At 44.8% G+C, this 13876-nt stretch overlaps 1 protein-coding gene across 1 annotated transcript in view; it reads right to left on the reverse strand.

Moving 5' to 3' along the window:
* Positions 1–2968, reverse strand: part of NINJ2 (ninjurin 2) — a 100800-nt gene extending 97832 nt beyond the window's left edge. Inside the window, exon 1 of the mRNA XM_017545415.2 lies at positions 2532–2968. Coding sequence (XP_017400904.1) covers positions 2532–2564 — 33 coding nt within the window. The 5' untranslated portion in view covers positions 2565–2968. The remainder of the gene's footprint in view (positions 1–2531) is intronic.
* Positions 2969–13876: the final 10908 nt, after the last annotated feature.

A 13876-nucleotide genomic window follows, 5' to 3' on the forward strand; every position in this document is an offset into this window, starting at 1 on the left:
CACTCTGACCCCTAGGATGGAGTGTAGTGGCGCAATCTCAGCTCACTGCAACCTCTGCCTCCCAGATTCAAGCAATTCTCTTCCCTCAGCCTCCTGAGTAGCTGGGATTACAGGTGCATGCCACCCACTATGCCTGGCTAATTTCTGTATTTTTAGTAGAAATGGGGTTTCACCATGTTGGTCAGACTGGTCTCAAACTCCTGACCTCGTGATCCACCTGCCTCAGCGTCCCAAAGTGCTAGGATTACAGGTGTGGGCCACCATGCCTGGCCAACTGGTCTCTAACTCTTGAGCTCAAGTGATCCTCCTGCCTTGGCCTCCAAAAAGCTAGAATTACTGGCGTGGGCCACCGTGCCCAGCCAAAGATGGACAAGAAACTGTAGAAAGTAATGGATAACCTTCTGACCAAAGGAAAATGTGAGGAAGATACGAGAATTAAATCGCATATTAGAAGAGAGTGAATGACAAGTGAAGAGAAAGGTACACTAACACCTTAGTTTCCTACTAGAGTTAGAGACAATTTTCCTTAACTACTTCCAATTTCCTTAACTACCAAGGATCTTATAGAGACAAGAGCTAGGAAAAGTAACAAGAAAATACACCCTAGGGACAGAAGACCTGGATTGGAGGTCTTGGGCTGATTAAATGACCTTATTCCTACGGATTGGAGGTCTTGGACTGATTAAATGACCTTATTCCTATCATGGCTTCCTTAACTCACTCATTGAATAAATGTTTTCCAAACCACTTACTGTGTACCAAGAGTTCCCTCATGCACTGGGGCTGCAGCAGTGAATAAAACAGGGGAGGCACTGCTCTGGGAGATCTTGTGTCCTAGTGAAAGTGACAGGCAATACCTGCTAAATAAATAAGCAATGTAACTTCAGGTGGTGAGCAGTACTATGAAAGAAATTAAACAGACCGGGTGCAGTGGCTCACACCTGTAATCCCAGCACTTTGGGAGGCCGAGGCAGGCAGATCACAAGGTTAGGAGTTTGAGACCAGCCTGACCAAGGTGAAACCTGTCTCTACTGAAAATACAAAAATTAGACAGGCATAGTAGTGAGTGCCTGTAATCCCAGCTACTTGGGAGGCTAAGGCCGGAGAATTGCTTGAACCCTGTAATCCCAGCCACTTGGGAGGCAGAGGTTGCAGTGAGCCGAGATCGCAGTGAGCCGAGATCGCACCACTGCACTCCAGCCTAGGCAGCAGAGTGAGACCCTGTCTCAAAAAAAAAAAAGAAAGAAAGAAATTAAACAAATGATAAAGACAAATAGGGGAGGAGCCATCCTATAAAGAGGCTGGTCAGAGGAGGTCTCCCTGGGGAAGTAACATTTGAGCTGCGATCTGAATATACTAGGAAGGGCCAGCCAGGAGATAAGCCAGGGAAAGAAGGTTCCAGATGGAGGGACCAGCAAGCCTTGAGGTGAGACTGTTCTGGGGGTTGGCTGCCAATCCAGGAAAACAACACTGGGTATGCAGTTGTACTGGGTGAATAGTTTTGACACAGTACAGCAAGCAGTCCTACAAGTTCCTGGTGGTGTCTCAGGGGTGAAGGGGCCAAGGACAGAGACTCTGCCAGACTCATGCCACCCTACCCAAAACACATATAAAGAATGAGAGAGAGACGCATGCACATACTCTGCTTCAACAAAACAGCTCTTCTTTAATCTGAAGTATATATTGGGTGGCTGGTTGAGATTTTGTTCGAGGACCAGGTTCAGGGATCACAAGTTCTTGATCTCAACAGTCCTTTTTCACACTTTAGTTGTTCCATTCTCTGAAATGTTGCACAACCTCAGCAGTGGTCACAGGATTGATTCTATTCTATCCATTAACAGGGAGTCAGGGTGTGCAGCTCCCCGCAGTCTGGCTCTCCTCTCACCATACATCCCACCCCTTTCCCCTCCAGGGATGGACTGGAACCTCTGATGCCTTCCAAGCCCATCCCAGCTAGAGAGGGACACACATCTCTGCCTCCTCCTAGGAGATTACACTGATTTCCTTTCCTTGCACAGTCCAAATGAGACGCTTTCTGTCCTACACAGTAGAGCTTTGTGAAGATAGCCGAGAAATGGCTCCAGTTTTTTTCCAACCTGTAAAATGCAAACTTGGCCAGCTGCCTCTCTTCCTAGCCTCAAAACTCCTATCTTTCCTGTCTCCAAAGAACTGCCCAGCAGTTCTAAGAGAAGTCTCTGCTGTCCTGGGGCTTCGGGAAAGCATTGCTCAGAATGTGAAATCATTTTCTGGTAACACGGATCTAATTAGCTCTTTGACTGACAAGAAGCAGCAGAAGCCAAGAGGGATTTAACCAATCTGTTTTTCAGATATTTCAAAAAAGTGAAGAACCAGACAGGGAAACGGAGAGAAAGAGAAAATAGAGGGACAAAGCCTAGGGAGCATTTGGAGAAGGGGGTGAGTAAGAAAGAGAAGGGGGACGGAGAATATGTTGCTAAAGTAACAATCCTCTGTTCTTCCAGCTTCACCTCTGCTCCCAATTTCCCCTCTGCTCGCTTCCAGAGAGAACTTACTTGAAGGTCGATGATTTCTCTTTCTGATTCCATTTCGCTGCCCTCAAATCCCTCCACATGCACCGGTGCCGGGAACAGACTGCGTGGGCTCCTCCAGGCTCCGCCGTCTGAGTCTGCTGCTTTCTTGGGGTGGGAGAGAGCTCACAGCTGGCGGGACAGACCTGCCATTCATCCCTGATGTGGGATGCCCGTCTTGGCTGCAGCTCCTGGGGGAGGTGTACAAATGCACACACGTGTGAGTGTGTGTGTATATGTGTGTGCTCCAGGGGGTGGTACATGGCACATTGATAGGTGGTCTTTTGAGTTGGTAGTGACAGCATCATTTTCTCTAGTGGCTCCAGTGACCTTCCGGTCCCTGCGGAGCCGTCTGAGGTCACCCAGCCTGCTTTGAGCTAGTAGCTTTACAACTGGCAAAGAAACCCTGCATATTTTTCAAGGAAATTGAAAAGCAGCCTGAGGACGACGCTGCCCGACTTCACTGCTGAGTCGGGTCCCTGGTCACCACGGGTGGGGTGGCCTCCCGCACAGTTATTTTATTTTATTTTTTTGAGACAGAGTCTCATTCCGTCACCAGGCGCCAGGCCACAGTGCAGTGGCGCGACCTCGGCTCACTGCAACCTCCGCCTCCCGAGTTCAAGCAATTCTCCTGCCTCAACCTCCAGAGTAGCTGGGACTACAGACGCGTGCCACAACGCCTAGCTAATTTTTTTTTTTTTTTTTTTTTTTTTTGTAGATACGGGGTTTCACCATGTTGGCTAGGATGGTCTCGATTTCTTGACCTCGTGATCCACCCGCCTCGGCCTCCCAAAGTGCTGGGATTACAGGCGTGAGCCACCGCGCCCGGCCAGCACAGTCTTCATACTGAGGCTTTGGGACTTCCGGCGTTCTTTGGTTCTTTGCTTTGTTCCTTGTATCCCTAAAAGTTTTTTAAAAATTGTAATTTACCTAATAGACTCCAAGGCATAGGCTTTATTCTACGAAGTGAGTAACTATGTTTTTATTGACAGATTGATTGCCTTAACTTCTCCCTTGATTAGCCATAGAGGGAGCAGGGAGAAGTTGAAGTCTGTTTGTGCAAGTAGTGGTATTCCCCCTGCTTTTAAAACAAAGTTACCAGGAATGAGTCTTTTTTTAGAAAGTTGTTTTTGTTTACCTTAGAGCCCAAAACTCTTCTGGCTTGTTGCTGAAGCAAGGTTTAGACACAAGCTTGTGCATGTGTGGGTGTGGGGATGTCTGTGGTGTGCATGGAGGGTGTTAACCTGTAATCCAATTCAGGGCTTAAAGAGGAGCAGGTGGGAGGAAGAGAGGCAGAGTCACACATCTACCCTCATCACATTCAAATGTGGAAAAAAAAAATGGTGATTTCTTTACTTCTGTGAAATGCCTTTATAAGTTCCCATCCTTCTGGACAGTGACACAAGGGAGGGTTGGATGATTGGATGAGGGCCATATTTTAATCTATGAAGCATGGTAGGATTTAATCATTTAAATGATAAGCAGTCAGCCTGGTGTGGTGGCTCACACCTGTAATCCCAGCATTCTGGGAGACTGAGATGGGCAGATCACCTGAGACCAGCCTGACCAACATGGAGAAACCCTGTCTCTACTAAAAATACAAAATTAGCCAGGTGTGGTGGCGTACACCTGTAGTCCCGGCTATTTTGGGAGGCTGAGGCGGGAGAATTGCTTGAACCAGGGAGGCAGAGGTTGTCATGAGCCGAGATCTCACCATTGCACTCCAGCCTGGGCAACGAGCGAAACTCCATCTCAATAATAATAATTATAATAATTATAATTATAAGCAGTCCACTTTAGACACAACGCTCAGTCTTTCATGTTTGCTGAAGATGGCATCTAGGTGTATGGGATGGGTGGGGTGGGGATGGTTCTTGGATCTATCCTGTGGCCTCTCCATCTCTGCTCATTTCTGCTCTGGAGCTGCTGGCCCAAGGCCCACCTGAGTTGCTGACTGCTGAGGAGAGACAGATCCTGCTCCTGGGCCTCCTGGGGCATTGATGTTGATATTGGCCAGAGTTACTAATTGCCAATTCTCTTTCTGCTTTTGAGATCCAGCAGTCTCCCTCGCTATCTGTGCTACCTTGGCTGGTGGCAATGTGGATTGCCCTGAGACCTGGCCTTGACTTGTATGTGCCCCCTTCCCACTGTACCTGCTCAGTGTTCCACATCTCTGAGTCCCTCTGGAAATTTTCCTGCCAGATGCTTGACCAGTGCTCTTGAGCCTCCTTGGGCACATGGGAACCGAGGGCTGCTGATGAACGGCTAAGGAAAGGTGAGCTCAGCCCCACTTCCAGCAGAGTTTGCTCTGATGTGTCTGCTCCAGTTGGCGCAGGGCAGCCTGTGAGGTGACCTCCTTCCACATTCCCAAATGGGAATGAGACATGGAACTCACTCTTCTCAGCATTCCTTAAAAAGTCTACCAGTAATATCTATCACCCCCACCCCTCATAATAATACCACATGTAACAAGCACTGTTCTAAGCACTTCTTTATTTTTGAGATGGAATCTCGCTCTGTTGCCCAAGCTGGAGTGCAGTGGCATAATCTCAGCTCACTGCAACCTCTGCCTTCCTGTTTCAAGTGATTCTCCTGCCTCAGCCTCCTAAGTAGCTGGGATTACAGGCATGCACCACTACACCGGCTAATTTTTGTATTTTTAGTAGAGACAAGTTTTCGCTGTGTTGGCCAGGCTGGTCTCAAACTTCTGACTGCAGGTGATCTGCCCATCTCAGCCTCCCAAAGTGCTGGGATTACAGGTGTGAGCCACTGCGCCCAGCCTATCCTAAGCACTCTAATGCATACTCACCTTATTGAGTTTTTATAACAATTCTGGGAAGTTAGTAATGTTACTATCACTGTTTTACAGGTGAAGAAACAGAGGCACAAAGGGATTAAATAGTTGCCCAAGTTTGAACCAAGATTTGAACCCAGGCAATCTGGTTTCAGATTTCATATTTTTAGCCATGACTTTGGCTCAGAGAGGAACAACTGAACCAATATGTCTGAATACCTCCTTTCTCTTCCACTACTTTACTTCTTCCCATAGTCCCCTTAATCCAGGATCAGAAAAGGTAGGCTTTGTCTTCTTTTTTTTTCCCCCTGTTTTGCTGGGATGTATCTGATGTATAATTCTATGACAACAATTCAAAGGGAAATGAAGAAATTTAGAAAATCCTCTCTCTCAACAAAACCTGGCTGTCAAAAATATTGTCTTGGCTGGGCACTGTGGCTCATACCTGTAATCCCACCACTTTGGGAGGCCAAAGCAAGAGGATCTCTTGAGCCCAGGAGTTCAAGACCAGCTTGAGCAACATAGTGAGATCCTATCTCTACAAAAAAATTTTGGCTGGACATGGTGGATCACACCTATAATCCCAGCATTGTGGGAGGCAGAGGCAGGAGGTCACTTGAGCCAGGGGTTCAAGACCAGCCTGAGAAACACAGTGGGATCCTGTCTCTACAAAAAAAAAAATTTTTTTTAATTTAGCCAAATGTGGCAGCTTGCAGCACCTGTAGTCCCAGGTACTCGGGAGGCTGAGGTGGGAGGATTACTTGAGCCTGGGAGCTCAAGGCTGCAGTGAGCTATGATCATGACACTGCACTCCAGCCTGGGTGACAGAGCAAGACCATGTCTCAAAAAATAAAATAAACGTGTGTACCTATGCAACAATCTTGCATGTTCTTCACATGTACCCCAAAACCTAAAATGCAATAAAATAAATTTTTAAAAAATAATAAAATAAAATAAAATCTTGCTGGAAAACCTTATTTTGGGGGCCAGAAGTAAAATATTAACTATTTCTTTATCTTTGCACTCCTGTTGTGAAAATCCTCATTATCTTTTGGATAATATGGATACATCTGGCTGAATAGAAGTAAACAAGAACAAAAAAATGCAAAAGAGAAAAGCACTTGAATATATTTCAGAAAAAAACTTTCCTATTAAGCACATTGGTTTGGAAAGGAAACAGCTGTAATTGGTTATAATAATGGTTTGGTTTGGCAAGATCTTTTTGGATTTATACCTTTCCCCATCTCGTAAGCATCATTTGGAAGTAAACAGAAAAAAGGCTTTGGAAAATGGTTTATCTACCATGTCACACTGTAACCCTGGACCAGGGGTCAGCAAACTTTTTCTTTTTTATCAAATGCAAATTTCTATATTTTTTAAATTTTAATTTTTAGCTTTTTTTAATTTTAATTTTTATTTTTTGAGACACAGTCTCACCCTGTCACCCAGGCTAGTGTGCAGTGGCACAATCTCAGCTCACCGCAACCTCTGCCTTCTGGGCTCAAGCGATCCTCCCACCTTAGCCCCAGACCCCTAACCTAGTAGCTGGGATTACGGGCGCGTGCCACCATGCCTGGCTCATTTTTGTATTTGTTGTAGAGACTGGGATTTCACCATGTTGCCCAGGCTGGTCTCAATCTCCTGAGCTCAAGCGATCTGCTCACCTCCACCTCTCAAAGTGCTGGGGTTACAGGTGTGAGCTCAGCCAGCAAACTTTTTCTGTAAAGGGCAAAATCCAATATTTTTTAGCCTTTGTGAGTCATATGGTTTTTGTTGCGATTACTCAATTCTATAATAATGTGAAAACAGCCATAGACAACATGTAAATGAATGATTGTGACAGTGTTCCAATAAAACTTTATTTACAAAAGGAGTCAGATACTAATAAAAACAGATCAGAGTTGGCTCCAACAGGTTGTAGTCTGCTACCCCTGCTCTAGAATTTAATCAGAGTCTTTGAGGTCTAATTCCCATTTGAGAGGCAACTGCCAAGTCTCTACCACATGGATACTGGATTAAACACTGTGGGCTATAAAAGCACCACACACACGCCCTGGTGAGACACTTGATGGCCAGGGAAGCTGTAGTGAAGAGTGTTGCTGACATTTGGCTGATAGTGAAACTGCATCTATGCGGAGGTTATCATTGTGAATGGGAATGGTTTCTATTTTTCTTTACTGCTAGGGTGCTTTTTGTGTTGTAAAGCCCGAGGGACATTTTTAGGGAAACTGTCTCTTGGAAAGTATATTTTAGAATATCCTTGAACTTATAGATAAGGAGACACTCAGATTGACTCAGAAACTACTCCAAGTCTAGTTTCATGGAGTGGGGGCCCTACACTGAGACCCTAGGGATCTTGCTATGTAAGAGCCAAGCATTGTTGTAGGGTATTGAAGAAGGCAACAGTAAGAAGATCCTTTAATTCTAAATTGTGGGAAATGCTCTAGGGTGAAAGCCAGGTGGCCCAGGTTCCTCTCTGCCTGCTGACTCACTGTGTTTTTAGGCAAGTCACTAAACTTCTCTGGGGCTTACATTCTTCTTTGTGAATGTGAAGCTATCAAAAGAGTCGATTCCTAAGATCCCTTTAGCTCTTACATTCTGTTTCTAATGTGCGTTTTGGCCAGGCATGGTGGTTCACACCTGTAATCACCGCAGAGGCAGGAGGATCACCTGAGGTCAGGAGTTTGAGACCAGCCTGCCCAACATGGTGAAACCCCATTTCTACTAAAAATACAAAAATTAGCTGAGCATGGTGGTGCACACCTGTAATCCCCGCTACTTAGGAGGTTGAGGCACACGTGAATGGCTTGAACCCGGGAAGCAGAGGTTGCAGTGAGCTGAGTTCGCGCCACTGCACTCTAGCCTGGGTAACAGAGCAAGACTCTGTCTCAAAAAAAAAAAAAAAAAATACTTCCTGTGTAACAGTATAAGATCTCAGATACAGGTCTGAATTTCAATATGTAAAAGTTGAGGGCTAGAAATTGTAGGCTTTTTAAAAAATTCAAATAGAGCAAGAAGAATCTAGGGCTTTTAGTTTAATTTTACCAATAAGACCCTCCCTGATGGAAAATTTATGTAATTAGAAAAATTTTAGGGAAAATTACCACTATCTGTTGCCTCTGCTAATGGAGACTGAGTAGGGCATATCCACATCAAACAAGATACAGAGTGAGAATAAAAGCAGATTTCAGAATATGCTTATAAGCTCACTGATGCCCATTTACACATTACCTCAGCTGCTTCCAAACTCACTGCTCCAGGAATCCCGGGGCTAGCAGGGATGGCAGAGGGAAGCTTTCTGAGGGTCTGTGGAGGGAGCTGGTAGTGCAGGAAATGTTATTGAACATTTCCATCTTCACCCTTTAATATAGAAGCCATTAGCCACATGTAGACATTGAGCACATGACATTTGGTTGACTAAGAATTTAAATTTTAAATTTTATTTAGTTTCAATAAATTCACATATTTTGATTTTATTTATTTTAAAATTTATTTTAGAGACAAGGTCTCATTCTGTCACCCAGGCTGGAGTACAGTGGCAGAATCATAGCTCACTGCAGTCTTGAACTCCTGGGCTTAAGTAATCCACAACCTTAGCCTCCCCAAGTGCTGAAATTACAAGCATGAACCACTGGCCCAAATTCAACTTTTTTGTTTTTTGTGTTTCTTTTTTGAGACAGAGTCTCACTCTGTCCCCCAGGTTGGAGTGCAGTGGCATGATCTCAATTCACTGCCACCTCTACCTCCTGGGTTCATGCAATTCTTGTGCCTCAGCCTCCCGAGTAGCTGGGATTACAGGCATGCACCATCATGCCCAGCTAATTTTTTTGTGTATTTTCAGTAGAGATGTGGTTTCACCATGTTGACCAGGCTGGTCTCAAACTCCTAACCTCAGGTGATCTGCCCACTTCAACCTCTGACAGGGCTAGAATTACAGGCATAAGCACTGTGCCCGGCCTCTAAATTCACATTTAAGTAGTTACGTTTAAGTAGCTAGTAGCTACCTTCTTGGCCAATGGAGTTATCAACGAAAATTCTACATTTAGAATTCTGTCCCTGTGTATGTGTCACTTCTATTCAAGCTACTCATGCCTTGATAGATGCTCATCAGGCCTGATTTGACATAAATAGAAAGTGAGGGTACACAGCTCTTGTGGGAATGCCCCATGAGGCCTAGTGATGCTATTGGTGGTGGTGAGTAAAATTTCCCTTCGCTCTTTTGCATTCAGAGGAGGGGGATTTTAACTGTGACTCACTGTTCAATGAATGATTAAGAACAGAGCCTCCTTTCAGTTAATACGGAGCACTTTTCACCTCTCACCTCCACGATGAAGTTAAAAGGCGCCTGGCAGCCAGGCGTTGTGACTTAACCTGCAATCTCAGCACTTTGGGAGGCTGAGGCAGGCAGATCATGTCAGGAGATCGAGACCAGCCTGGCCAGCATGGTGAAACCCCATCTCTATTAAAAATATGGAAAAATTAGCCAGGCGTGGTGGTGCGCGCCTGTAATCCCAGCTATTCAGGAAGCTGAGGCAGGAGAATTGCTTGAACCTGGGAGGCAGAGGTTGCAGTCAGCCAAGATCGCGCCACTGCACTCTAGCCAGGTGACAGAGTGAGGCTCCATCTCAAAAAATTAAATTAAATTAAATTAAAAAGTAAAAGCACCTGGCACTCTCTTGGTGGCTTAAGGGAGAGGAATAGCTGATCTCTTCTTGGTGATAGAAGAGAGACAGACATCAGTAGTTTGCAAACTTTTTAAAGATGAGAAATCCTTTTCTTAACATAAAACAGATTAAAATGAAGCTGCTTGAATTCTAGAGTCACATCCACTTCTGCCCTACTTGCCCCTCGCCCCCCTCCATTTCTCAAGCTGCCCCTTAAGGCTCCTCTTGGGAACCACTGGACTCCTGTGCAGGAGGCATGGCCGATAAGCCTCTAAGGACTGGTGTGTGTGCTGGGCAACCCCAAGTCACACAAAATTATATGGAGGTTTCAAGTCTTGAAGTGATATTTTAAAAAGAAAAAAGAAAAAAAGAATAGGAAAAAGAAGGTTTACAAAGCACAGTCAAAATTATAGCCACTTATCCAGGCAGCAGACGGGATGCTGGCCCACAGGGCCTTTTTTACTGACAAAGTGTTCTCCAGACACCCCACCTATGAAGCATTCTTGCCAAAAATATTGAAACTGAATATGCTCTAGATCTAATTTCCAGTTTATAGGAAACACAGGGTAGATAGGAACGTATTAAAGACATTCAGGGATGGATTAAACCTGGGAAAGTCTACAGTGCAAACAACCTGACCTGGTTTCTTCAACAAATAAATTAGAGGAAAAAAGAAAAGGAGGAGGAACTCATAGATTAAAACTTAGGAGACAGCCTGGGTGCAGCAGCTCACACCTGTAATCCCAGCACTTTGGGAGGCTGAGGTGGTAGATCACTTAAGTCCAGGAGTTCCAGATCAGCCTGGGCAGCATAAGGAGATTCTGTCTCTACAAATAATTTTTTTTTTTTTAATTAGCCTGGGCTGGGCATGGTGGTTCAAGCCTGTAATCCCAGCACTTTGAGAGGCCAAGGTGGGTGGATCACCTGAGGTCAGGAGTTCGAGACCAGCCTGGCCAATGTGGTAAAACCCCATCTCTACTAAAAATACAAAAATTAGCTGGGCGTGGTGGTGTGTGCCTGTAGTCCCAGCCACTTGGGAGGCTGAGGCAGAAGAATCACTTGAACCCGCAAGGCGCAAGTTGCAGTGAGCCAAGATCACACCATTGTGATCTGGCCTGGGCGACAAAAGTGAAACTCTATCTTGGAAGAAAAAAAAAAATTAGCCTGGTGTGGTGGCAAGCACGTGTAGTTCCAGCTACTGGGAAGGCTAAGCTGGGAGGATTGCTTGAGCCCAGGAGTTTAAGGCTGCCGTAAACTGTGATCATACCACCGCACTCCAGCTTGGATGACAGAGAGAAACTCATCTCAACATAAAAAAAAAAAAAAAAAAAAAGGAAAAAGGCCTAAGAGGCACATGAGACATATCAATCAAATATACAGCATATAGACCTTGTTTGGCTTATGTTGAAAACAAACCAACTGAATAATAAAACCTACAGCACATATCCAGGGACATTTGAATACTAATTAGATATCTATTATTATTAAGGATATTTTGTTAACTTTAGGTGATATATGGTATTTTGGTTATGTTAATACAAAGAGTCATTGTTTTTAGAGATTATTTTAGGTGGAACAATGTGATGTATAGTTTTTCCTTCAAGATAATCCATTGGTAGCGTGGTGAGTGGGAAGACAGATGAAACTAGATTGCTTATGTGTTGATAATCATTGAAAATGGGTTTGGGGTACATGAAGATTTATTATATTACTGTCTGTTTTTGTGTATGTTTGAAAATTTCTACAACTAAAAGCTTTTTTAAACGGGGAGGAAAACCACAGAGTGTTCCTCATACAAAGATGTCTGAATGTCACTGATGCACTGTGTCTTGAATTGCACAGGGGACTCAGGTTGAGGTGTGGGGAGGGCGCAAGCTCAAAGGTGGCACTGGGGAGTGGACAGAAGAGACTGTAGCCAAGTCTGTAAGACTGAGGGTGGGGTGGGAGACACAGGAATGGGGTTCTGAGAGAGGATGGAAATCAGAGCTTAGAGTCTCAAGAAAACCACAGCAAACCCTCCAGTGGAGGTAGCAGTCCAGCCACCACTCATTTTACAAATGAGAGAAGCAGTTCAGTTTCAAGGTGGGACTAGAGACTTACAAGCTGAGTTTCCTGGCTCCCCCTTTAATCCCATGGATGTGTACATTTGAGTGTGTGTGTGTGTGTGTGTGTGTGTGAGAGAGAGAGAGAGAGAGAGAGAGAGAGAGAGAGAGAAATTAATACAGGAATAGTTGCTTATGCCTTCAGAGTACTTTGTTGCTTATGTTTTCAGAATACTTTGTACATATTTTACTTTATTTGATCCTCACAATGACCCAGTAGCAATTTACAGATGAGGAAACTAAAACCAGTGTCCTGTCCAAGATCACACAGCTGGTGATGGAGCCAGGACTCAATTCAAGATTTCTTCCTTCCAACTCTTTCTTTTTTAACATAGATTCCCCCCCCCCCACAGTCTGCAATACATGCACACACACACACACACACACACACGCATGCACACACACACCAATGTCATTATTGCTACCTGTGTGGTGGAGCTCAACATGTTGATAATAACTCACCATCACCTAAGGAGACAGACCTAGTTTTAACTGCCTGTCCTACTATTTACTAGGGGTGTGTGTGTGTGTGTGTGTGTGTGTGTGTGTGTGAATAGACTTTGTTTTTTAGAGCTGTTTTAGGTTCTCAGCAAAATCCATCACAAAGTACAGAGAGTTCTCCTGTATTACCCCCACTCATGGCCTCCCCCACTGCCAACGTCCCACACCAGAGTGGTACATTTGTTGCAATCATTAAACCTACACTGACACATCATTATCACCCAGATTCCACAGTTTACATTAGAGTTCACCCTTGGCGTGGTACATTCTGGGGGTTTTGACGAGCTGTGTTTTTGAGCAACTTACTTTTCTTCCTTTCTCCCTGTGAAGATAATGATCTTAGTGCCTACTTTAGAATGATCACTGTGAGGACTAAATTAAATCAGATCATGCATATCAGACAAATTACCTGCCTGGCACAGGGTAAAAGAACCCAAATATGCATATGAATCCCTTCAGTCTGAGCCTGGCTGTGTAGCTACTGAATCTTCCCCTTGTTCTCCTTGATCCCAGCCCAGAACCTCTCGTCTGCACCTGGATGAGTCTATACCAGAGATGATTTCTAGAAGTTCCTTAAAGATATTAGTCTGTGGGCCAGGCGCAGTGGCCCATGCCTGTAATCACAGCACTTTGGGAGGCTAAGACAGGTGGATCACCTGAGGTCAGGAGTTTGAGACCAGCCTGGACAACATGGTGAGACCCTGTCTCTACTAAAAATACAAAAATTAGCTGGGCGTGGTAGCATGTGCCTATAAGCCCAGCTACTCTGGAAGCTGAGGCAAGAGAATCGTTCGAACCCGGGTGGTGGAGGTTGCAGTGAGCCGAGGTCGTACCATTGCACTCCAGCCTGGGCAACAAGAGTGAAACCCCATCTCAAGAAAAAAAAAAAAAGAGGGTATTAGCTTGTGAAGATTTACTGTGCTGCTGAGAGGCACTTAAAGTTTGGCTCTTGAGGAAGGAGCTGTTAGGTAAGCAGGGATGAAATAGATGTAGGTTCACAGAATGAACGCTTAAGGTAAGCTGTGGGACAGAAAGTTTCCAATGTGAACCCCTCAGCAAGAGAAACGGAAGGGGAAAAGAAAGTACAGAAAGGAAAAATCTAAGTGTGGGGGCGAGCTGCTGCTTTTACCCACCATGAAGGTGAAATCAAGAAACTTTTTTTACTGGGGTTTGTCAAGGAAGACCTTCAATACTATGAACTGTGGAATATGCAAAATGAGAACTGTCTCACACATTTCTATCCCCTTCTCTCTCACACTGTTTACCTTC

The sequence above is a fragment of the Cebus imitator genome, unplaced genomic scaffold, assembly GCF_001604975.1.
Source record: "Cebus imitator isolate Cc_AM_T3 unplaced genomic scaffold, Cebus_imitator-1.0 Scaffold179, whole genome shotgun sequence".
NCBI lineage: Eukaryota > Metazoa > Chordata > Mammalia > Primates > Cebidae > Cebus > Cebus imitator.